The 26769-nt window shown below is 42.2% G+C and overlaps 1 protein-coding gene and 1 long non-coding RNA gene across 2 annotated transcripts in view; both read left to right on the forward strand.

The window, feature by feature from the left end:
- The window catches only part of LOC139623409 (heterogeneous nuclear ribonucleoprotein L-like), a 39831-nt gene that overhangs the window by 2071 nt on the left and 10991 nt on the right, over positions 1-26769 (forward strand). Inside the window, exons 2-7 of the mRNA XM_071481643.1 lie at positions 13665-13783; positions 15192-15301; positions 15418-15545; positions 18019-18104; positions 18188-18284; positions 21757-21829. Coding sequence (XP_071337744.1) covers positions 13665-13783; positions 15192-15301; positions 15418-15545; positions 18019-18104; positions 18188-18284; positions 21757-21829 — 613 coding nt within the window. The remainder of the gene's footprint in view (positions 1-13664; positions 13784-15191; positions 15302-15417; positions 15546-18018; positions 18105-18187; positions 18285-21756; positions 21830-26769) is intronic.
- LOC139623410 (uncharacterized) lies at positions 860-5121 on the forward strand. The gene is made up of 2 exons (XR_011691502.1): positions 860-2415; positions 2686-5121. It is a non-coding gene; the product is annotated as an uncharacterized lncRNA (long non-coding RNA).

Raw genomic sequence — 26769 nt, forward strand, 5'->3', positions numbered from 1 at the left:
AATGATATGTTTATTTGTAGTTTTACTGCAGAGTCAGTTTTCAACCAGCAGCAGCATTATAGAGACGTGATGCATCTGCAGAATTCATCAGCTGTCTCTTCCTCATCAGCAGCCGTTTCTTAACAAAGTGACTGTGCTCACGTCGTCAGCAGTTACTTGCTGACATATCAGTACCTGAATCTTCTGGCTGCATCAGGAGCCTGTTCCAGTGTGGTACATGTCATGTTTTTGATATTTACTGTGAATAACAACCGGAAAGCAGTGGTCCTATACACTACACTGTAATTTCCATTCTTGCCAAGGCCAGTCCACAGTTATTCTGATCACAGTAGATTTGTGCTGTGTTTTCCAAGCTCAGGTCGTAAAATGGTGAAACTGACATTTGGTTGTTGCTCTTTTATTAAGTCTCCATGTGATGACTTCAGTTGTAACACAGATTTCTCACGGGCGTGAGGACGCAGCTTAATCCAACACTATTATTGTGTTACACTGGATCAAAATGATATAGCTGCCCAGGATGTGGTATTTTGTTGCTTATAATAAACTAATGATAACAGCAGTGTCAGTACCATCATTCTGCATGTGGTTCAGTGAGCACCAGGCTGAACGCCATCAAATGTGCATCAGGCTGCAGTTGAAGATTTCCATTGATATTATCATGTAGATTTAAAGTAATGATTAACATGTAGATCTGTGTTTAGTATCAGGGGCTTAAATAGTGAAAGGGACACCTGTGCTGCTCACATACTGGAGGCAGAAAACAGTCTTATAGATAATACCTATTTATGTGATTTATTTTATCATGCATGCTTCTCCTCAGTACTTCTCCTATGTGCTCTTCTCCTCCCACACTGTTGGTGCCACATACACGTACAAGGGCTGCTCGATTGTGGCAAAAATCATAATGACGATTATTGTGATCAATATTGAGATCACGATTATTTAACACAATTACTCATTGACTTTGGAAACACCACGCATTTACTGAATTCATATGAATAATATCTAAATATATAGCAATAGAGCACATCAACCCTGCCAGCATGCATGTTGATAGTAAAGCTAATATCAGGCACTACCAAAACAGAAAAAACATAAAATAAAAAAACAGATTCCAAAACAAAAAGCCTTGTGTCTATGTAGTTTTTCAGGTTATACATGACATAAGTTACAGATATCTGAGCGAGGAGCAGCAGCCAAACAGGACATGGTCTCTCCTGATTATAAAAAGAAAGTCTCTGAACATGCAAACTGCTCAAGATGACGCACTCCTACGCACGTTGCTAACGTTTGCCATTTTTTTAGGGGGATGAAAGTTGTTCAGAAACAGAATGTGGCACAATAACTATTTTATCTTGATTATCTTGTTTTCATAATCAGCCAGTTGAGGAGCTCTGTTACTGTTACGTATGTCAGAGCATGAGTCAGAACAGCACCACTTTGTCGTTCACACACACTTAAACACAGCCCAGACACACACACACACACACACACACACACAGACACACGCACACAGAGAGCTCTATCTGCTTTGTGCTACTGCTGTTATGAATGCTAGCCCTAAGAGTACCATTTGTGCTACTATTAGTAACACATAGAACATATGAGTAAGTACATCGCCCCCAGTAGCACCCACTCACCATATAAATTACACATCACTGTGTGACGTGTGAGTGACTAACTAATACGTTACTGTGTGTTTTAATAAACCCCCAGCAACAGCCTGACCAGTTTTTTATGTATGATAAGTTCAGGGTTGGTAGAGGAATCTAATACAGTTTCCATATGCTGCAGCCTGTCAGTGGGTTAAGTTTTAAATTGCCATCTGTCTCACCTGTTGTCTTCATGATAAAGCTGTGATCTCTCTGAGCACATCTCTCTAAGTAGTTTTAATGTTTATGCCTCTGTGCTGGTGGATTGTCCTTGTGTGTGTATGTGTGTAAAATTCTTGTTGCAATGATTTTTGCCAGATATTGTGGTTGTGATATGAGTCACAATTTCAGTTGGAATTTTTTTTTCATTTCCCCATTTCAATGTTCCCTTTCGTCTTTAGTATATAATTTGTAGGCTGGAGCATCTTTGTTGCACCACAGTGCTTATAGTGCTAACAATGCACACCAATGTTGTGACATATTACCTTTATCAAAAAAATTGCAGCTCCTGCGATTTGGATATTGGACTTGACCGTATTGCATTTGAATTATATTTTGATTATTGTGCAGCCCTAGTATGTATCTATTTTAGTAATGCTTTGAAGCAAATGTTCACTGGTACTCAAGGATGAACTGATTAGATTTTGGTGGTCTAAGGGCAACAGTCCAACACGGTGGAGGTACGTTCCACCTGAGGGACAAGAGACCTGCCTGCAGGCAAGACAACCAGAAGTGGGAGGAGGCAGGACTGGAATGTGGATCGGTAAGTGGATCGGCCCTGTCCGTCCGAGGTCCGAATAGTGAATGATTTTTCTGTTCCTGAATTGGGCTGCATGACGTAGATAGACCATACAGTCATTTGGCAGCAATGCAAAGCATAAGGTCCTGCAGCTACTGTTCAGGAGCTTCAGTTAATGTTCACCTCAAACATCAGAATGAGGAAAAAAGGTGATGTCAGTAACTTTGACTGTGACATGACTGTTGGTGCCACATAGGCTGGTTTTAAACTGCTGAGCTCCTCTGATTTCCACAGACAGTTCACTGAGAGTGGTGTGACAAGAAAAAACATCCAGCAGCTCTGTGGAGGAAACACCTTGTTGATGAGAGAGGTCAGAGGAGAATGGACAGACTGGTTGGAGCTGACAGAAAGGCTACAGTCACTAAGATAACCACTCTGTACAACTGTGGTGAGCAGAAAAAGTTCAGACTGAACAACAAGTTCAACCTTGAGGTGGATGGACTAAAACAGCAGAGACCATGTGAAGTCCCACTTCCTGTCACCAAGAACAGAAACCTGAGGCTGCAGTGGACACAGGCTCACCAGCACTGGACAGATGAAGACTGGAGAAACTTAGCCTGGTCTGATGGATCTGGATTTCTGCTGAGGCAGCTGATGTAGGGTCAGAATTTGGTGTCAACAGCATGAATCCATGGACTCTACTTACCTTGTGTCAACAGTCCAGGCTGGGGATGGTGTAATGGTGTGATGTACCTGGAATCTGCTGGAGCCAGTCTGCCAGTTTAAAGCCACAGTTCACCATCTCCTAATGGCTACTTCCTGCAGGATAATGCTCCAAGTCTCAAACTGGTTTCATCAACATGACAGTGAGTCCAGTTCGGACTCAGACCTGGATTCAGTAGACCCCCTTTGGGATGTGGTAGAACAGGAGACCTGCAGCATGAATGTGCAGCTGACGGATCTGCAGTAATGATGTGATTCAGTCATGTCAACATGGAGCAGAGTCTCAGAGGAAAGTTTCAACATCCTGTGGATCTGTGACATGAACTGAGGCTGTTCAGATAGATAGATATCTAACTTTATTAATCAAATAAATTAAATTGTCTGTTTGAGAGCAGAGGAAGGAACTACTCAGTATAAGTATGGTGTTCCTAATGAAGTGCATGTTTCTGTTGATCTTTTTGACCCAGCAGTATAACCTGAGCTGATCCACTGATCACTCAGACAACAGTTGAAAAGTAAGGTGACATCAATAGCATGTGTTGAGTTTGTTAGTCAAAGATTTCTCAGTTTCCAGACACATTGATGAAGCATCTTTCATTGTGAACTAGGTTCTGATCTGCACATTTCCACATAATCCAAGGTAGAGTTTAAAGCCGCCCTATGATTCTCTGTCAGCAGCACTCGGTGTGTGTGACAGTAAGTGTCCAAGTGTTATCCATTGCAATCATGACAAATAGAAATATTCAGAGCCTACATTTCTGAAAAGATACATTCAAATGAGTTTTCACTTTCAGTCCAGTGTAACAGTCTACATGTGCATGTGGAGAGAGTGTGCGTAGGCATGCACTGCAAAACCTAAAGCATATGCTTGTTTAACTTTCAGTCCAAAAAATGTGTTCACTTGGCAACATGTCAGCATACAATGTAGAAGACTATATATGTATATATACGCTCTGAAACTTTTTTGCTTTCATTGTAAAAAAAAAAATATATGTTCGTTGTAAAAAGTTGATGTGTTAACAAAGTGCCATAGGGAGGAGTTTTTGGGGCTTTTATCAGAACATATCTATCCTTTTAAATCCAGCCCTTCATGGCGAGCCCCGTTAAATGTGGAAGTAAGAGAGGAGCATGACAGAGAAGTGAAACTCTGATGAAATCATTTCCGAACTTGGAAGATGAATAAATTGTCAAGTGGCTTGGTGCGCTTGGAGCTGACTGTGAAATATGAGGTTTGATCTGTTGTGTGGCAGGTATAGATTTTGTCACTTCTGTGTTTTGTTTAATGATGCAATTTCACATGTGTGACAAAAATACTCTGACTCAGATGACTTCATTTATCAGTCTTAACTTTCAGATGCAGTTCACCTCCAAGTTGTCACTGGAGTCCTCTCTGTTGTCTGTCTTTTGGACTCACCCTCTGTGATCGGCAGATCATTTACTGTAGTGTTGTGACTCCTACCTCTCTGGAATACAGTATGAGGGCTTAACAATCTACACAGATGCAGCAAGGCTTCATCAGACAGATGCGGGACAACAGATGCTTTGTTGAAAATGATGTTTGTGTCACCTGATGGATGAGTATGATCCAAGAGAGCCAGGACGTGAAAGCAGAACTTCCTATTTCTCTTCCAGGGAAAGGAAAAACTCAAAATCACAAAGGCAAATGACAAAAAATTCAGACCCCTGACCGAACGTTACTCAACAGTGTGTCGAACAGCAGTATGTCTACATGTGTGTCTGGGTCTCTGCATGAGAGAGCAACACAGATAAATAACCAGCAGAGTAAACGGAGAAGTGTGGCTCCAGTAGAAGGATGTAAGGTATACCTGTGGCTATCACTGTCAACCACACTGTTTCCCTTCCCTCTGTCTCACCATTACAGGATGCAGGGATACTCTCTCTCTCTCTCTCTCTCTCTCTCTCTCTCTCTCTCTCTCTCTCTCTCTCTCTCTCTCTCACTCACACACACACACACAGACCTGAGTGAAGGTGGTATCACCTTGCCATGTAATCAGCATTACACATACGTCATCTGATCATTAGAGGGTGATTAAGAAGATGGATGGGCTACTTAGGGATATTCATTCCTTCGATCATTATTTACAGTCGGAGCGATGCATCGAGGCGTGGCAGCGTTCAGTCCACAACTCAGAGCAAGATCACACAGAGAAAACAACAGAGGAAATTCAATCTATTTAAAACACACACACACACAAAAATCCATGTTATCTATTGGATCCTCACCCTCACACCTGCATCACAGACCCCCCAGGACTGAGGCCTGCTACAGCAGAGGGTTTTTCGCAGCTTTGTTGAATTTGGTCTCGCAGGTGCAGCAGTAGCTTGATTCACAGTCAGATCTGTGCAAGAAGATTCAGATGAGACAAACTTCATTTGCCCTGTTAGGCTTGTTTTTACCCAGGAGGCGTCAGACAGAGCAGGTTTTTTATTTTTTAAAGAAAGAGCGCTACGATGAGCAGTGCACTGTGGTGCTCAAAATTATTACAGCCCGACTGACACGAGGGTGCCTCTAAATAATTCAATAAAAATAAATTCTCTGTGCATGTAAACAATCTGTATAAATAGAAAGGGAGGAGCAAATTTTTATTAGTTTGGTTTTTGACCAGATTCTTGCAAAAACTATGACATTTACATCTGCATCAGCTGCACTTTGTATCTGGTACTCAGTAATGTTATCATGCTTAACACAGCAAATAAAAAACAAAGCTGGTGAACATGGTGAACACATGAGTGCCAAACATCAGCATGTTAGTGGTTGCACTGCACAGAGCAGCTGGAACAGCTGTAGACTCCTGTGAGCTGATGTTTAGTCATAGATTCAGTAATGCAGGGCCTCATTCTTCATACGTGGGTAACCAAGTTATCCAGATTAGATCAGCCAGATGTTTATGATTTGATACAGACCTAGATTTCTGGCCTCTTCAAAGCTGGGGCTCTGGGGTTGAACTTAGTCTGTCTCTCTCTGGGTTATCTGGCTTCACTGAGTCTAACAGGAGTTATCCTGGATAACCTGTATCATGAAGCTGGTTATCAGCTGGTTCTGTTCACTCTGGCTTTACTGACGCAGCTTCGAGTTCATGTGAGGGAGGAGGAGCTGTTAACTACAGGCCACATCATCAGAAGCATGAATGGAGGGATTAATATGGGATGAGATGAAACAGTGATACCTGCAGGTAAATGCAGACACAGCGGCAGCAGGAAGTGAAATTCAACGACGTGAAATGTAAACAACATGATCACATGACTGGAATAGAAGCTGTAAAAAAGAAACAGAAACAATACATGAAAAATCAAAATATTAAAGTACGGATGAAGAGATACTGTATGCAAGTGCAGGGATTATTAATAAAGGTCTGTAGTGTAGAGTGACAATTTTTTCCTCTGATGATCAAACTATTCTGAACATGTGATGCACAGAAGAAAGTTAAAATTTAGATGAATTGTTTCTGCTGCTAAAGCAGAGATTGAGGACAGAGGGAGAGTCTTTCATATCTTATGAGCTCTGGCTGAAATGATGCATTCAGAATCATAGGAAATATTGAACAGTGTGTGGACTATTTTTCTAATAAAAGACAACAGAGGGTTTAGTTTTACGATTAACATCACCAAGTCTCCTCATGTTATTCTGAGCTGCAGTGATGGAATAAAAGAGTAGAGAGATCAACACTGTTGGGAGTGAAAGAGCATTTGTGCAGTTAGAATGCAGCTTTAATCAAAACAAAATGATTCTACTGGACTGTAAAAGTCTCCTGCACATCCAGCGGTGGAGAACTGCACCAGTCACGCGCCAACATCCGTCAGTCTAACCACTGCACCGGTCAGATCTGAAGTGTCTGATGTGGAACAGTGATGAAAGTGTGGAAACAGTAACAACACAGGAACATTCATAAAATTAGACCTATGTCCATGAATCTATTGCCCCAGTGAATGCTGGGAGCATTCTCAACACATCTATGGTAGATTTTCCCTTTATTTTGTCTTTATTTCAAAATAAGAGCGCACTGTTACTCAAAAAGAAATTCATGCAGAATCAACAAATCAGTACTCTAAGCTACCTTTAAAGAACAGAGTTAGCTGTTTGAGAATGAACAGGTTTATTTTAACAGCATGTTAGCCTAAAGTAGTTACACCACGTTTGAAGAAACTGGAAAATTCCAGGACTTTATCAACTCATTAGCAATCAAATCAATTCAAGTCTGATATCCACACATGAAGAACAGGACCCAACCTTCTACTACATGAATGAGATGTATTTTTTTACATAAACACACAGCAGCTACAGTTTCAGTACTGACATACTTATGACTAATTGTGTAAATGTGGGTACATTTCTGTGACTGAGGAGCAACACAACACTTGTGACACTAGATAAACAGTTTGGTAATAATATATTCTGTTATTTTTTTTCTCCTCTCCTCTCCACATGTCCCCCCCCCCCCCCCTCCCCCCCTTTTTGCTGCGCAGTCATCCTGTTATGTCTGTCTTATTATATGTTGTATGCCCTATGTGTAGACGGGGTGATTGTTGTAATTTCGCTGTAATTGTACTTGTACTGTTACAGTGACAATAAAGCTCATCATCATCATCATCATCATCATCATCATCATCATCATCATCATATGTGTAACGGGAATCTGACAGTTTATTTTGAGCTCGTCACTGTAATTCTAAAACTCCAGGACACAGTGTTGACATGAGTCATTGATCTAATTAGTGTGTGATAAACAGAGGGATGAACTCTTTGCCATGAACACCAAACACACCAACAGTGTCACTGCCTCATGACCACTTCAGGAGTTATTGAATTTCCTCACATCCTTCCTGAAAAAGTGAGTTTTATGGTTTATCTGAAGCCCTAATGTTCAGCTGATGTGATGTTGTGTGTTAGAAACAAGTAGATAACGTTCACATAACATTTAGGTTTATTAATAACTGCAAAAGCTGAGCACAGTTGGTCTCTTCATTCTCAACCAGAGCTGGTGTCAAACTAAATGATTTACTTCACGGTACAACGACATGATTTCAATCACTTCTCAAGACTCCGGTGACTTGCTGTGAATGTAACTGTGCGTGTTAGACCGTGCAATACATCATGGCTTCTCCAGCTTTGTGTAAATCCTATACAGGATTTTGTATTTACATTTTTGATGCATTGTCTTTTTATATAAATGTTGCAAGGTTTTTCTGGCCTTTTTTTTTTTTTTTTTTTTTTTTTTTTTTTCAGTCCAGCCTGGCACAATGCAGGAAAGGACCTCTGTTTGGTTTTAACCTCGGTGGTCTGAGGTCGGGGTCGGCCAACAGTCTGATCTGATATTCAGCACTTTTCCTGTTACTTCCAGTTCATTGTCATTGTGTCTGATCTGATTGCAGATTAAGTAAATGAATTGAAATTTGGCTCCTTTTGCTCTGATGCAGCCTCCTGTCTCTGAAAGGTTACTGCTCATATCAGATTAGTTCCATGTCACGAGTAGATAGCCAGTCAACACTACACTCTGTATTTGTGAGAAAGAGGAATGCAGAGAGCTGCATGGCTGAGACCCGAGGCTGTTTTTTCAAGAGGAAAATGCAGATGTTGTTGAAGTTATAATAAACATCAGCATCATTGTCACCTATTTCAGTGATAATACCCCAGTTTGATTTTTTTGTGGACTCCACTTACAACGCTGAATTTGTTATTTTTTGGCGTAGTCAGTTTTTTTGAAGTCCCAGTCAAGTCTGCTGAAAATGGCTGTAATCAGTATTATATTATCTGCTGCATGCCATCCAGTCTGCTGAGAACACTGCATCATCATATCTAAGGAATGCAAAGCATGTACTGCATTATCCTTACTCCTTTATCTATACAGTTGAACGTGATACTGAGGCAGGGAACAGGGATGGAGCTCTTTGACTAAGATTGACCTATGAGAACCCATCTGGAGACATGGTCATCAGCCTGTGTCACACTTCATAATCATGTTGTAAACAGAGGATAAAGTAACTACTGATATGTACATCAATATATAATATAGATATTCCTTTCCCTTAGAGAGAGTGAGACTCAGATTCAGACTGGACGGTACAGCAGTAAGTACAACAGTAGACGTTTTAATTTCACCAGTTTTGGATCTTTCTGGGTTAAAATTCTGTGGATCTGAGCTGATATTAAACTGTTATTAGAAAATGGATCTATGCAACATTATCCTGCTAAATAAAAGACTAGATTCCTGTTTTCCTCTGCCTGACACCTATGTTGTAAAACTTGACTGGTGTTTACACTGGACTTACTGGGAGCTGTGGTCTTTAACAGCAACAGTCCAGTGACATGACGGCCTCACAGAGCCACAGTGGGGCCGATCACCACACACAGCTCTCTCTCGCTGTCTCCTCCCCCTCTAACCCTCTGAGGAAATCACGTCCGAATTCAGCACGTCAGACATTCTCTTAATGTTAATGAGCTAAAAGAAAATGTAAAAAATAATGATTGTTCATGAGTCCAATATCTGGAGTCGGAGTCAGGTCTCAAGTCACTGTCTGTGTGACTTAAGTGTGACTGGAGTTCAAGTGACAAACTCGAGTCCCCATCTCTGGATGTAGCGTACTAGCAGAAAAAAGAAACGTTAGCAATTTTTCAGGAACCCACCTTTACCAAAGGGTTAGAATGCTGAGGGATTTTATTCATCAGAGGCAAAAGCAGTGGCTTTAAATCAAGTCACTGTTCCCCTCCCTGTGTCCTGTATAATGCACTTTTTACCAGTAGAAGGTAGCTAACGCTATCATTGGTTGAGTTGGTAATCTTAGTGCTAAAGCAGCGAGAGCTAACTGACATTTGTTGTAAATATTCTCATAGCTCATAATAGTAATAATGGTGGTAGCTAGCTAGCTCATGTTTAGCAAACGTAACATCAGCTGTGCCAATGTCAAAGCTTTCACCTCCTTTTCATTCATGTGTGGAGATCAGTGGGAAAATTCTTGGTCACGGTCTGAATCAGTTTAGCCCGGAGGACCCAGGATACAGGGGGACGGGCGGACCCCACCACACTCAGTGCATCTTTTCAGGAAGCCTGACTGAAGCCTTCGTGGTACTGGCTTTGTAACCTCTCTTAAAGCTAATTGTGACTTTACTCAGCACTGTATGGTGTAATGTTTTACTTTCTTGCCCTAGCAACACCAACTACAACACCAAATATTGCACAACCAGTCCGCCTCTGTGTTTGTTCATGAAAGGCAGGCTTTCCGCTCCTCAGATCTGTTCTAAACCCTCCAACCAGAAGCACTTTTATTTGGGGAATTAAAGTGTTAGCTGTTTGTGTTAGTGTGTGAGCTGATGACTAAGAACATGACTTCATGTCAGAGAGCAGTGAGAAGATGGTGGCAGTTTGTGTTCTGCAGGCCGCTGCACAGAGGCAGAGATGAGATTTTCAGACTGCACTGCTGCTTCGAACATGAAGGAAAAGACGCATTAGTCAGAGTGTTAGAGAAAAACACCAGTGCTGAACACTCAGGAACGTTACAGTCCCTGTTGTTTGGTGAAACTGATGATGTTTTTGAGTTACTGGGAAATAATCCCTCACAACAATAATTTCTACCTGCTAAGTATTTAATAGCAAACACACAACTAAGCAACAAACATGTTGCAGTTTTACTTGAACTCTGGAGAAGTCAACCAGGCCCTCTCAGAAAAGCATGTGGCAACAGTATCTTGACATAAGGAAACACACCTTCATATACCTACAGTACACGGAGCAGCAGGCTGTTGATGGAAGCCCTATAAAGAGGAACCTTATCAACAGGCTGATAAGCTGTAGCCACCCTGTTGGACACAGCAGTGCCCTGTGGGTGCTGAGTTCCTCTTTAAATGCAGCCTCTCCTGTACCACTGCAGCTCATAGGGTGCCCTGGCTACCCTCAGATGAACCTGAGGCAAGGAACTGAACTGAATGTTCCTAAACTGCTGTATGAAGCACTGAGCGCGTTGCAGTTTCTCTTATCATAGCGAAGTGTAACTGTCTGCAGGTTTTCACTCAGTCATTTGGAATGAAATCTGCACACTGTTGTCTTCCCTGCTGCAGATCTATGATAAGAGCTGAGAATGAGATGCTAATGTGTTGCATGGTGCTAATGTGGATAAGCCATGTGAACCTGGAGTCATCATGGAGACTCCTCAGCCTATTGATGTACATATGGGTGTGGTGGCCATTTTTTTGTCAGACAAAGATCCGACTGGGATTAAAACGTCAGTTTAAATCTACTTGTGTTTTGCTGGCTGTGAGAGGGTGTAACTCTGGTAACTGATGCCGGTTTTGTGGAGCAGATGGCTGTTAGAAAAAAAAAAATTTTGTTGTATGGGTGACAGTAACAGGAAAGAATGGGTGCCATCATGGAGCATGGTATCCAGTTGTCTGGTGTAATGGTTAATGAATAGTGCACAGCTAAGAGCAATTGGGTTTGGATGTAAGGGATTAGGATGGAGACATGGGGCTGTGTAAAGGTATGCAACAACAGTAGGAGTGAGTCAATAAAAAATAATAGAGTGCTTACAACAACCTCTGTAATTACAGTTGTTTATTGTCCTAAGGAGTCAGCTGCAGATAGTTGATAGAACACACTGATTTATAAATGTGAGTGCTACGGAAATAATGCTTATGTGTCTGAAACAGAGAAGCTGGCACCCCGGTCAGCAGAGAGAAAAGTTAGTCTCATGCCCTGTTTTTCCTCTCCAAACACTCAGAAGAGCCATCTGCCTCTATAAATAGACTAAAAGGAATGTCAATGTGAAAGAGAAGGACAAAAAGAGGGAAGATGGGGGAAGGGATGGATCATAGACGGGGAGTGAGATAAGCAGAGGAGGGTAGAGATTAAAGTTTAAACAAGACAGAGTATCTGAGGGGATAAACGAGATGAGAAGAAAAGATTAGATCAGAGAAGTGTGAGGACTTGACTACAACTCTCACACACTCTCTCTCTCTCCCTCTCCCTCCTATGTCCTGATTGTGAGTCTTCACGAACACTGACAGTCAAAAAGAGCCATATTGTGTTGAACATGGGCTTTTTCCAGCCCTGCTGCTCTGTAGTGAGCAGTGATTTCCTGCTTGTCATCAGTCTTATGATTATTCATAATGAAACACTGGGAGTTGTGGAAATGCTTCAGACTTGCACTGATTAATTTTCCTCCTGACAGAAGTCAGTTGTTGTGCTCAGCAGGCCTGAGCCGACTGGCTGGATGCGTCGCAGCTGACTGGTAAAAATTTCACTTCCAGAACGAGGCCCAAGCCTGAAAGTCCACTGGAGCACTGGCAGTGCACAAATCATATTAGCAACCAGACTGAAGAATGTTTTTTCTGAAGCTGTGCTGACATTACAGTATCTAACTGGTAAAGAGGGTAAATACACTCAGTGCCCACTTCATTATTAGTTATATTGTGTAGTTCCTCCCTTTGCTCTCCAACAGCCTCAGTTCATGTCACAGATCTACAGGATGTTGAAACTTTCCTCTGAGACTCTGCTCCATGTTGACATGACTGTGTCACATCATTACTGCAGATCCGTCAGCTGCACATTCATGCTGCAGGTCTCCTGTTCTACCACATCCCAAAGGGGGTCTACTGAAACCAGTTTGAGACATGGAGCATTATCCTCCAGGAAGTAGCCATTAGGAGATGGTGAACTGTGGCCATGAAGGATGAACATGGTCAGCAACAAGACTCAGACACACTGAGACATTCAAACCATGATTGATTGGCATTAAGAGTATTATGGATCCATGGATTGATGTTGTTCTGAACCTAAGATCTGCAGCCTCAGCAGAAATGCAGATCGATCAGACCAGGTTATGTTTTTCCAGTCTTCATCTGTTCAGTGTTGGTGAGTCTGAGTCCACTTCAGCCTCAGATTCGCTGACCGTGGACCCTGCTCTCCTTCCACTTCCTGGACCTGCACTCAGAGATGCCCCTTCAGCAGAGCGCTGTCGCCTTCCTGGCAGCTCGAGTCATTCTCCTCTGACCTCCCTCATTAACAAGGCACTGTCACCACACAGCTGCAGGCCACTAGATATTCTATACATAAATAAATGTTTCTTCATGTCTGCCAGCACACATATGGATTCAGGTACAGTGTGTCTGTTATAACCCAGTCTGTTAATAATGACCAGCTGTGTCCGTCGGCCCCGAGATATTTTTTTCCAGCAAAAGATCAAAGCTATGAACTCCTCAGGACAGAGCAGGTGTTTAGACAGAAACAGACACAGGGGCTACATTTGTAGAGGGGGTGGTGAGAGGATGAAATATGATCATGGGAGTCAGGAACAGATGACTGTGTTTGGATCTTCATCAGCTGTTATCATTGTGACACTCATTTTATACCAAGGGGAACAGGAAAACAATGACATACATCTTACAAAGTGATGAACCAGTCTTTTTGGACATTGCAGTGCTCTGCTGTATGACATCACATTTCATTGTGGCTAAAGTTGTGCCTGCATCGTTAGGCCAGAGAGCTCTGTGATCAGAACATCAGCCTGATGTGAACTGTGTGTAACTGTGTGTGTTGCAGGATAATGGCGAGGACTCCCACCGTATCTCCCCCAGTCCTGTGGTCCATGTCAGGGGTCTGTGTGAGGCTGTGGTGGAAGCAGACCTGATAGATGCCCTGGAGAAGTTTGGACCCATATGGTGAGACCACAACAACAACCACAGTATGTGTGTGCGTGTGTGTCTGTGTGTCTGTGTTTGTGACAGAGAGGGAAACAGAGAAACTGAGTCTTGTATCTGTCCATCCACTCTCCAAATGAGTGTTTTTGAGCTGCGGGGGTCTGGAAGTTAAATGTATCCCAGCATGGATGTGATGAAAGGTGTTGTCCACCATGTGGTGACAGGTGAGTCACAGTGTCTGTACACAAAGGGAGAACATGTTCACACCAGCAGGACAGTTTTGGAATTGGCCTAACCTAGGTTATAGCTGAGCCATCGATCATTTATCACCTGAAGTCATGTCAGAGCAAACACACAGCCACACCTCCCCGTTCAGCCTGCAGGCCACTGTACTACTGTCTGCTGAGAGCTCAGGTCACGGACCAGGCCCACATCAGCACCAGAGCACAGAGGGACACTGGCAGTGATCTGCAATCTGAGCTTGTCACTATTCCTGTGTGTGTGTGTGTGTGTGTGTGTGTGTGTGTGTGTGTGTGTGTGTGTGTGTGTGTGTGTGTGTGTGTGTGTGTGTGTTGGCAGAATACACCTGTTGCTAAACCTTGTGGCTGACAAATGAGTCATCAAATCTTTTTATTTTTACGTTATATTGACGGTGACAGTGTAACCAGACAGGAAACACAGGGAGAGAGAGCAGGGAGAGAGACATGCCGTAAGCGGTCTGGCCGGCCGGGAGTCGAACCAGGGACCTGCTGCTCAGGACTTGAGCTATCGGATCTCCCTCCTCCCCCCTCCACATTCAGGCTAACAGGCTGCTCACCTACAACCTGTGTGGAGCATTTCTTTCACTGGTTAAAATGAGAAATGTCCCCACTATAGCAGATTATATTAGCTGTTGCTAATTAACGTTAATTCCATCAGTAATTTGACTTGATGTCTCTGTAGGACAGAGTCTGTTCTCAGCCAAAGATTCTTTGAGGAAAGAGATCATAGTTATCTCAGTATGATCAGGACTGGACTGAGTGTAGATCACTGAGACCAAACAAGAAACAATTATTTGTGTTTCTTGTTGGTCGTTCATTTATCACACAGTGTAAAGATAGTTACACATGTTGAATAATTGAAGGAAACATTTTGTGATGCTGCAGTTTCCACTCTAAATGACTCCTGCTCCATTATTAACACTCTCTGCCTGTTGCAGTATTCATTAAGCTCTCATTCACCTGGACCGAGCATGCTGTGGAAGACACACACACACACACACACACACACACACAGTGAAGCAGCTGCTGCTGCTGGCAGAGGAGCTGTGTGTCTAGAGGTGGAAAAGATCTGAATGAGCAGCATGTGTGTGTGTGTGTACTGTCTTAATGTGTGTGTGTGTGTGTGTGTGTGTGTGTGTGTGTGTGTGTGTGTGTGTGTGTGTTCTCAGTTACGTGATGATGATGCCATTCAAGCGTCAGGCCCTGGTGGAGTTCTCTGCAGTGGAGAGCGCTGACCGCTGTGTGTCCTGCGGAGCCAAGGAGCCTGTTTACATCGCAGGTTTGATCCCCAGACTTTTCATTGTGGAGACTCCCTGATGAGGCTGATTGGCCTACGTGTGCTCGTATGTGGCGCAATGTACGTGTTCATATGTGTTTCATCCATTTGATCATCAGGCCAACAGGCGTACTTTAATTACTCCACCTCCAAGAGAATCACCAGGCCGACCAACGCTGACAACCCCAACAGTGGCAACAAGGTCCTGCTGCTGTCCATACAGAACCCCCTGTACCCGATAACCACGGTAAACACACACACCCAAACAAATTTGCATATATGTGAACTTATTTCTATCATATCAGTGGTGTTCAGACAGAAACAAACAAAATATGGTATAATATAGTGTCAAAGCTTTGGTGAAGCAGCTGATTATCAGCCCGATCTTACCGCCCACAAGAACAAGTCAAGCTGAACTATATCATAGTGACAGCAGTCTCCCCAACACAGTATCAATATCAAAATCACCTCCTCATCTCTTACTCCAGCCAAGGTCATCACAAACCTGGGTGTCCTGTTTGAGGACCAGCTCTCCTTCTCTGACCATCTCCCGGGCGTGCTGCTCTCTTACCTGACTCAGTCCTCCACCCAGCTCTTGGTCCAGGCGCTTAGTTATCTCTCGCCTCACCTACTCCAACGCTGCACCATCCACTTGAACTCAACACTCAGCCTGATGCTCCCTCTCCTCCACTGTGTTCCTCTAATGAATGTGGTCTGTCATCACCGTCCCTGCACACAGACAGTCTGAGTCCAGACCGCTCTGTGGTTCCCTGATGGTGGAACCAGCCCCTGAGGTCTGTCAGAGCGGGGGCGTCCCTCTCTATCTTCAAGAACCTCTTGATGAGAAGACTCCTCTCATCAGAGAGCAGCTCCTCCTCTAACACCCAAACATGTCTTACCAGCTCTGACTGTGCACTTCTTTACTTGATCTCTTTGCTCTTATTGAAGAGATGTAGGTCTTAGTACTTACACTAAGGTCTCCTGCTTTAGTGAGGTCCCTCAACGGTAAGTCACCTTAGATAAAAGTGAGTGAATGTAAATGTAAACATCATAATGTAAATTTTACAATAAACACAAGAGGAAAATAAATTCATTGTAATGAACTGATCAGGAGCTGGTTATAAGTCCCTACCAGTTGATTTTCAGTGGCTGCTCAGAATGTATGAAAACACATTGAAAAGAGTTTAAAAATGAAATGTGCTTTCTGATCTGATTTCTGACTCTACTACTAACATTTCATTTACTGTCTGAGAGCCTCTCCCTCTAAACTGGATTCATTATACTTCCCTTAAAAGCAGGAACCATCTGTCTAGACTCCTCTGAGGTTTCTCCTCATCTCATTCCCTCCATCAGAGTCTCTGCCTCTCTCTGAGCGAACATCGAAATGACTGCAAAGGAAATGTTGCTAAATTTAAAATGTATAATTATATTTTACAATGTGGCCTCAGTGAATATTCATATTCAACATAATAGAAACAGCTGAATTATTGACACTGTTTTTCACATTAAGTCCATCAGCCAATCCTAAATATATCATGTGGGAACACTGACAATTCAGATTTGAATAAAATGGAAATTTGCTGTCTTTGAAGATGAGCTGGCTCATCATTGCTTTTTTCAAAATGTTTTCCAACCATCAACCTGACATAAATCAAACAACAACCTTTTTCCAGGACAGTAGTGTCTACTATTTGTCTGTTGTGCAGCCTAATGGGTTCAGTTCCACATAACTTTGTAATAGGGCTGAACGATATGCAAATAAAAAAAAAATCACATAGCGATTATTTAGACAGATATTGTGATATGAGTCACGATTTTAGAGGCAATCTTTGCATTTTATTCTCACTGAAAAAAATGATGATGATGTGATTTTAGTTGGGGCTTGTTCTCTTATGTCTGGAGAATATGATTTGTAGGCCGTGGTGTCTCTGTAGCACAACAATGCTTCGTTTATGGTCTCTTGTTGTGACACATTTTACCTTATCAAAATAAAAACAAGCTCCTGTGATTTGGATATTGCACTTGCATAATATTTGGATTAATTGTGCAGCCCTACTTTGCCAGCTACCTGACCTGTTGATTAGATAAGCAAGGTTTCACTGACATTATCTTTAGATACACATTTTTATTTATAGAATTAAGGCAAAATCAAGCATCCGAGAGAGTTCACAGCTGATTTTTGACCATGTGCTTCATGAGTTTTTCACATGTAACAATCAGGAACACAGTGAAGGTGAAGGAAGACTTTACAAAAATGTTGTCAGGAAATCCAGACTGATCCAAATTGAATTAGGCAGAATTTCCTGAGTGACACAATGACTGACACAAAGCTTTTTTGTCAGCCCATCAGAAAGAATCGACCAAAATATGAGGTTACTTGTTAAAGCGTCATCGTCTTGCCTGGAGGTAAAGTTTGTGTAGAAACTATGACTGATTTGAGCGTTCAAATGTCTGAGGAACATAATAAACACAAACAGTACTTTGAGCTTGAAACTATGTTTGAATTGTTTTTGATAGACTGATTCAAAAAAAAGAGTTTTGAAGAAATCTCCAGATCTCAAAAAAAGTCCTGAAAAAAAAAAAAGTTTTTATGGTATTCATGAAATGCACAGTGGCCTCAGGTCCGAGCATCATGCATATTAAACACACTGCAGACCTGGAAACTTTCACACTGTGTTGAATGTTGAATCTCTGCTCTTTTTTTCCCCACTTTGGTCCAGGATGTTCTGTACACGGTCTGTAATCCCATCGGCAGTGTGCTGAGGATCGTCATCTTTAAACGAAATGGAATCCAGGCCATGGTGGAGTATCCTTACTCAGTGTGTGTCTGTACATTCTCTGTGGCTCTGTGTGGTTGAATGTGTAGTGTCCTTAACACCACTCCCCCAGGTTTGAGTCGGTCCAGTGTGCTCAGAAGGCCAAAGCTGCACTCAACGGAGCTGACATCTATGCGGGTTGCTGTACACTCAAGATTGAATATGCAAGGGTAAGGTTTTCTCCAGGAAGTCACATAGATACATTCAAATCTAGGATCCTGGAATGCCAGTTGTTTTACAAGAAAAATGATAAAAGGCTACATTTAAAATTGTGCTCAAAGTCAATCACATTCCTGGACAGGCAGAGGTGAGGGGTGGGTCCAGTAAGGGGTGACATCATATGTGGGCCATATACAGGAGATGTGCATCTAAGAGGCAAGCACTCATTACTGGACACATCCCTCACCTCTCTGCCTGCCTGAGAATGGCCTGAAGTCACATGACCATATATCCATCCCATCTGTGTGGGCGCCTCTTTAGGCTGATGTGTGTATGTATATGACTGGTTACCTTATTTAAATGTTCTGTGACCCTGATGAAGGCCACACGCTAGAATACACGGTCTGACAATAAGTTTGTTATTTATACTAGAAGTGTTGCTGCTGTTTCACGGGCCAATACTGGCCCGCCAGCAATAATATCTGGCCCACCAGATTATTTTGATAATCAGATTTTTTAAATCCTACAGTATGGACCTGACAGTGTCACATTCAGCTGTAGCTAATGTAGAAACAGAGTCTCCTCCCACCTGAAGATGCTTATTATACTTTTATCCACGTTGAGAGTGAATGACAGACACAACCTGTCACTTCAGGAGCAGCGCACAGCTCCTGGTTCTACAATACCAGTTCAATGAGTCAGTCAAACGTATATATTTGACTGTCGCCACAAAGTAAATTTAAGTTGTATTTTTATCAATCAGGTTCCTAAAATTAGCCTTTCATTGTGTTCTGGCCCAACATGTAATGGGTTAGGAAAAATTGGCCCGAGGCCAAACTAACTTGCCGACCTCTGCCATGCAGCTTGGAATTAGACAGGGTTTTGCCAGAATTACTTGTTTTATTTCTACAAATTTCTGAAATGCAATTTTCAAGATTGTGGAAATCTTCATCAGTCATCGGGTGAAGTTGAGGTATAGATCAATGTGTCATCTGTGTAGCAGCAGTGAAAACTGACGCCATGGTAACAGTCTAAAGCACACGGTCCAAACCACATAGTGCAGGTGCATGTAGCCCAAATCCACTTCTGCTAATATCATGGTTGGAAAAAACGGTCGCAGACACATGGTTCAAAAGGGTTGCACTTAGTTTCTTAATTAATCATGGGGAAGTTTTGGGTGTAACATGCAATAAACCAATCAGAGTGCCATCTTCCATTCCCTTCAAAAGCCAGGCGGGCTTGCACCTTGGTGGATTGTTATTATATTGGCGCAGTGTTTCACATAGAATTAGATTCTTGTGGTGAGTTGTTCACATATTGTGACTGACCAGTGAGCCCAGTCTGTGCCCCCTGAGGGGAAAGGAAGGACTGAGCGAGTCAGTGTACCATGCACAGCTCTAAAAAAAGAGCAATGTATTGTAATGTTCCACCTGACTTATCTAAACATCCAAAGCGCATTTTCAGCTCACTCTGCTTGTTCCTGAGAGCTTGTTGTGCACCCACCTGTGTAGGCACATCTCTTAAAAATGTGCCCTTAAAATAACAGTGAAATACTGCACCACTGACGTCAGACCAGTGTTGTTGGACAAGCGCTGAGATAAAGTTCACAGCTGGGTTTTGCTGATCGGGCGTCTGCATTAGGGATGAAAATTCATTTGTAGATATTGATTTTTAAATGACAGGTGACCAACTCTAAAAAAAAAGAGAGAGAGGGAGTTAGTGAGAGAGGGACCAAGTGTCGGTGTGTGGGCATGTGAGAAAGAGAGGGTTTGTGTGTGTGTGTGTGTGTGTGTGTGTGTGTGTGTGTGTGTGTGTGTGTGTGGACAGAAAAGAGAAGTGAAACTGAAACTTCATGTCATGTGATCAGTGTAGGTCTGTGGTTTATCAGTGAAGTGTATGGATCACTTCTAACAGTGACAACCAGAGGTTCGATCGTTGACAACTGACTCCGCTGAAGTGGGTCAGTTCAGTCACGTTACCCACAGTTTGCTGTATGACAGAGCTGTTAACCTCCAGGTGGAAAAAAGAAACAAGCTCAAAATGGTTTTCTGTTTTCTTTACCTGTGACTGTGATGGATGGATCCCTGTCATCCCCTCAGATCCTCCTTTTTGACGAAATATTTTCAGGAACTAATCCAGTGAACTAAATTGTTTCATTTACACATCCCTGTTTGCAGGAAGATAGACAAAATAATGTGATAAGAGATGAAAAACAACGGTGTTGGGTTGGATGTTTGAGACGTAATAAGAAAACAGCAACACAACCACATTTTTTTTTTTTTTAAATCAGTAAACTTTCCAAGAAATATGCACCTCTTGTATGACTGTGGAGAGTGGCCTGACAGATGAGTTGAAGATGCTGACAATACAATCACAATGACCCCACTTTGAGTGTGGGCGAGACCTTTGTTGCATGTCATCTCCTATCTCTCTCCTCCCTCATTTCTCATCAGCTCTACTGTTACTGTGCAAAAGCAAAATAGAAATTTGACTTAAAAATACCTATAAAAACAACAAACCGGTGCTTGTTTGAATTAAGCTGCTCAGAAGTTGTAGTCAGACCCTTGTTCCTCCAGTTAAAACACTTGCAAGGTTCCTGAGTTCCTTAAATGGTTCCTATTATAGGGCTTCTGCTCTTTTTCTGGATGGTTTGTGTTTTCTTTTTTTAACTGTTGCTGATCTTGGATGAAAACTGCAAATGAGACTAACTGTACTGTATCCTCTCCAACAAATAGCTGTGAAGACCCCAGTGTTAATGCTACTCTGTCAGTGACCTGGCATTATAATGTCTGTGTATAGATGTGATCAGAGAGCAGATACTTTTTCTAGTAGAGTTTTGTAGATAATGTTATATTATAATTTATAAATACTGCAGAGCTAGAAGATCATCCCACCTCACAGGAGACACAGTGATGAGTTGGGGATTCATTAGCACAGTGCAAAGAGCCAAGAGACATTAAGCTGGACATCAGTATAACCAAGCACAGAGGGGGTGGTAGATTAAACAATGATCTTGACTAGCAGAAGATGAGAACATGATTTACATGATGATGAAACATGATGTGCAGAGATTCAGCTCTGATAGTGGGTTTGCTCAGCAGATGCTCCACAGGGGTCTTAAAAATGAGTCTGTTTTCTAAGCATATTTGTAGCATTCAACAGTTTCAGTCTTAAAAGCCTGCAGGGTTTGGATGTTCCTTAAAGTAGCTTAAACTTAGTTTTTTTACATAAAAAAGCTGATGCTGAACAAGAGAGACCTTAAGTGTATCACGAACAGATTGTAGGTTTACATTGGCGACATTAAGAGAAAAGCTTGTTGCATATAAAACTGTGTCATCTGCATAAAATAGTACCTTAGAATGTGGTGTGGCAGAGACATTATTTACGTATAGAGTAAATAAATTGGAGCACGAATGCAGCTTCTGTATATCTGAAATACATTGAACTGGATCCTGAACAATTGTTTTGTCTTTGTGTCAACAGCCAACGCGTCTGAATGTCATTAAGAACGATAACGAGAGCTGGGACTACACTAAACCATACTTGGTCAGACGAGGTAAGACACACACTGTCCCACTCTGTCTCTCTGTCTCTTTTATCTCTATTTTATACTTTGACTGAAGTCAGACCGTTTGGGGTGAACCTACTTTTTTACAATACAGGAGAGCCTGTGTGGAAGGTAGGACTGTTTTCAGTTGGAATTCTCTTTAGCAGCACATTTCCCTCCACTGCAGGCTTCCTCGATTCACAATACACCCGTACACGAAAATGATCTTAGTTTTCACAGTCATTTGTGAAACCGTGTCCAGATCTTCAGTCACTATGGGTCAGTCTCCAACTGTGGATTAAGAATATAGTCATAAACAGTTTGGACCGTAGACCTCCATCACACCAAGACTCCTCTGCCTCCCGTCTCTCCATCTCCAATCTAAACACTCTCACACCAGCCAATCACCGGCCTCTCACAAGCCTGCACCTCCGCTTACCATGGGAGAGAAACATTGAGGGAGAGAGAGAGAGAGAAAGAGGGATGGACGTCAGGCTGACCATGCACAGCAGCTTTCTTCCATCTTCACCTTCTGCAACCCAGCAAAAAGAGAGAGAGAGAGAGGGAGAAACAGAGATGGATCTCACTCCTGCTGACCACCATGCAGCTGCTGCTTCAACATGCCCAGGAGGCCTCAGCCCCACCTCTGTCTGCAGGACTCCAGTAGCACTTCCTTCTATCTATCTACTCCACCCTGTGTTTTTACTCACCTCCTCTGTCTGGAGAAATAGTCTTGCATGGCCTGATGTCTGGTCCACACAGTGTGATTAGCTCTTCAAGGCCTCTAGATTCCAGATTTTACTCTCAGCGTGTCTTTAATGATGATCGTGCAGGTCTTCCAGCAAACAGATGAAGATTTAATTTGTGCACCAAACTTCAATTTTTTTCACAGCAAAATCTGATTAACAGAACTCTGTGGTTAACAGCAGTCAACAGTGTGGACCAGACATAAATGTTGGTAATCAGAAGTCTGGCTCTTCGAGTCTACAGTGTAGAAGTCTGGCCTAATCTGTCACTTTATTCCATTTAAATTAGGGCTGTCACGATATCAACCTCCTCTGACCTTTGACCTTTACTGTGTCACAGAACATCACAATAATGGTAATATCTCCAAACAATAAATAAATAACATTATTAAGAATCATCATCAAAAATGATTGAAGATTAACATTGAACATGTCATTGATCATTTCATTAGCACATGTGTGTGTATCAGGGGTGAGAAGGGACATGGAGGATGAGACAGATGTACATAAACTGTACAAAAAATCTTGTGTGTGTGTGTGTGTGTGTGTGTGTACGTCTGTGTGTGATTAGTACAGTTCAGCCATGTGACACCTAACACAGGGGCGTGTGTGTGTAGGTACATGTGACTGGTAACGATCATTCAGAACATAACATTTAATGTGGTTGAGCTGGAAAGTCAGTAACTCAGTGTGTTTTGATCTATGAATGAATGTGGGTGATTCTTATAGTATCTGCAGTTCACAGCTGCCTTATACTGGATGAAACATTTGTCCTTCACTTCATTAAATCCATGCAGCATCTGAACGAGCGCAGAGCACCGTGCCGTTACTTATTCACTGCGTTTACTTTCATTAAATCACCTGAAAACGACACCAGGCTGCAGTATAACCTCACTGACCTCTACACACATGAGATTAGATAGTTATAAGTGGGTATTTTACTTTTTTAAGAGCATGTGATGAGTCCTGGTAACCACATGTCTGCTTAAAATAGAACCACTGACAAAACAGTAATTAAAACAGTAGCTTTTTTGTCCTGTGTGAAAGGGGCTTTAATTAGTTTAGTTTAGTTTGCAAGGTGAAATTACTGTTTTTGTCAATGGAGTCTGGTCGCTTTGAATAGGATCTTACTCTTGAACAGAAAGGTCTGCGTCTGTAGGAATCCTCCCATAATGTTGTCAGACACAACAATCACAGACAATAACAATCTGAACCTGTCAGTGGCAAAGCTGTTGTCCAGAATCACCCACATTCAGTCAAAGAACAAAGCAGGTTGAGTTACTGTGTTTCCTGCTTTCTGAAGCCTCTTACGTGAAGAGTCACAAGTTCACGGGCAGGTACGTGTGTATGCACAGGTGTATATACACATGCACGCCTGTGTCACACGTGCACAGGCATGAGGGTGGCTGAGCCAATGACACATAGATGCACATATAGTACATACACACACAAGACTTCAAGTAAATAATCACACAAGTGTATATACGTGTGTCTTGCCCTCTGTGTCCCCTCTCACCCCCCATATAGTAAGTGTGTGTGTGTGTGTGTGTGTGTGTGTGTGTGTGTGTGTGTGTGTGGGGGGGGGGGGGGGGGGGCTGAATTAGCTAACTCTGTCCTCTTTATAGAACCCAAACTATTCCAACAATCTAGCAACTTCTGTTCTTTTTGTAATGTTATTTATGTGACCAACACATCATTGGCAACAACACTAACCTGTTGTTGTAAGCAGTGAATACCCAGAATGCTCAGGGCCTGTGTGTGTGTTAGTGAGCAAGGATAGGTCAGAACTATTTGCTGCACTGTTTGACTAAATCACACAATGTTAGTGTACAAACTGTGATGATGGTGTAAACTAGCATATTGTGACAGCCCTAATCTAATCCCCAGATGACAGTAGCTGTATCTTCAGACACGTGCATGGATGTGCCTTTCACATACTGTAGCTGTTGATTGGTATATTTCTGATATAAAAGATTGGAATGTGTCAGTGACTTGTTAAAAACGAGGCCAAACAAAGGTCCTTGTGTAACATGAGCAGTGGCAGTCTGTGTTATCTATGCACGGTCCTGTGTACAGTGAACTACTACAGATGCTGCATTCTCTGTACTGTATGTGGTGTGTAGCTGAGGATTCTCTCTGAAAAGTCTTAAACTGTGAGCTGAGATTAATGCTGGGATCAGTTCATTCTGCATTCAATCAATTCAGGAAACTAGATTCACTTGCAGACAACATGAATGAAAATACCTGTGAGAGCTGAAGCTTCTTTAAACTATTACAAACTGGTGTTTAACAACAAATGCTCTGGTTTAGTGTTGAAGCCGAGGATGGACCAGAAGAAGAGATCTACCCACCTTGAGGCCAGATTTTTCCACTGTTCACAATAAATGTCAGTGTTTAATGAGAAATCCCATTATTCAATAATATAATTAGTATTATAGATTATTATCATCATCATCATCATCATCATCATCATCATCATCATCATCATCATCATCATCATTATTATTATATCATTTCAGAAACAGAACAAACGTAACTTTCAGCTCTGGTGATTGTGGGGCGTATGATGAACAGTGGAGCCTGTAGGAGTCGCTGCAGAAGCCTTCGACTGATTTGTTTCAAAATGATTCATGAACTGATTGATATCATTGTGAACTGGTCCCAACTGTGTTATTGATGATATATTCACTAAATAAATGCATATCTACAATGTTATATGTTTTCAATGGAGGCACATTGCAAGGACACAGACAAGTCACAGTTGAACATTGTCTCAGAGAAACTTTGGGAGTGACTGGTCACACAGTCTGTGTGTAAAAAGTGTGTCTTCAAGCTCCTGTTGGTCAGAAAACCACAGCTGTTAAACAGTATGTACGTATAACTCAGATACAGATTCACAAACGAGGAGTCTCAGAAATGTAGAACTGTAGAGTTAATGTATATGTAATGTGTTGTAAAGGTTTGGACACGTGCACAGTGTAATGTCTGTATATAGATGTAATGAAACACTGTCTTTGTATTTTATGAGGCTGATAATATTTCATGTTTTTAAGATGGTCCTGGAGGATTATATCAGAGAGTTCAAGATGTCCATGCTGCCAAACTCACAGTGTGAACGCTTTCACCCTCATCTCTGCCAGAAAACTCTGTTGCTCTTCTCCTCTTCCCCTTCTTCTTCTCCTTTCAGCTCATCCCTCCTTTTAATCTACCTCCACATCTCTGTTTACCTTCTCATGCTGCTGCTGCCTCTCATCTTTCACACTCTCATCATCTTGTTCCTGCCAACCCCTCTCTTCATCCTGTCATTTTCCTCTCATCTGTCCATCAGCACACCTCTCCTCCCACGTCTCCCTCCTACTCAACAGTCCTTTTGTTCTCTTTCCTCCATCCACATCTTCTCTCTCATTCGCCTCTTCCTCTTTCTCTCATTCCTTATTTTATACCTTTTCTCTCTTTTGTCTTTTTGCTTTTCAACCATCATCCATTCTTCTGTTCCCTTTGCTTTCCACAGCTTCCTGCCCTAGTCTTGTGTAAGCCTACATTATCCATGGTGTGTGTGTCTGTGTGTGTTGAGGCAATGCATGGCTCATATTGTTTCAGATCAGCTGACTCAAGGTCACAGTCAAGGACAGAGGCGGCCGCCCGTCCTGACATGTTGCTATGCCACTGCAGGTTCCTGTAGATCTTAATTTGGTTCTTGTCAGCTGAGCTGCTCATAATAACCTTGATTGAGCAGCTGGTAATTAGTCAAACCTCCAGGGGACGTGGTCTGAGGAGGGTTTGCTTTGATGCAGTGAAGGTAGAAATGAATTGATGTACGTAATGTTACATTTGTTACTGGTGCCAGTTTTACCAGTGAAAATATCAAAAATAGTGATTTATTTGTTGGTTTATATTTTATTTGTGATTTTTTTTTTGCGGGTCCTGCTGCACCACTGACCAGACTCCTGTTGCTTTCAACTGTCAGCAGCTCTTTATGCCTCTTGTGCTGGTGACAGCCGCAGCTGGAGGCATTATGTTTTCTTATCATCCGTCCATCCCATCCTCATGAACTCTCAGTAACATTCATTTGGACTCAAAGATGAACTAAGACAATTCTGTTTTACCTGCACTAATGTGAACTCACACATACTCACAATGTTGTTTTTGCAACTGGGACAAAACAAAAGACGACAGTAACGGAACCAGCACTTGTGAGTGGTG

The sequence above is a fragment of the Trachinotus anak genome, unplaced genomic scaffold (genome assembly GCF_046630095.1).
Source record: "Trachinotus anak isolate AG129_WGS33_773 ecotype Australia unplaced genomic scaffold, CSIRO_AGI_Tana_v1 ptg000007l, whole genome shotgun sequence".
In the NCBI taxonomy this organism is placed as follows: Eukaryota; Metazoa; Chordata; class Actinopteri; order Carangiformes; family Carangidae; genus Trachinotus; species Trachinotus anak.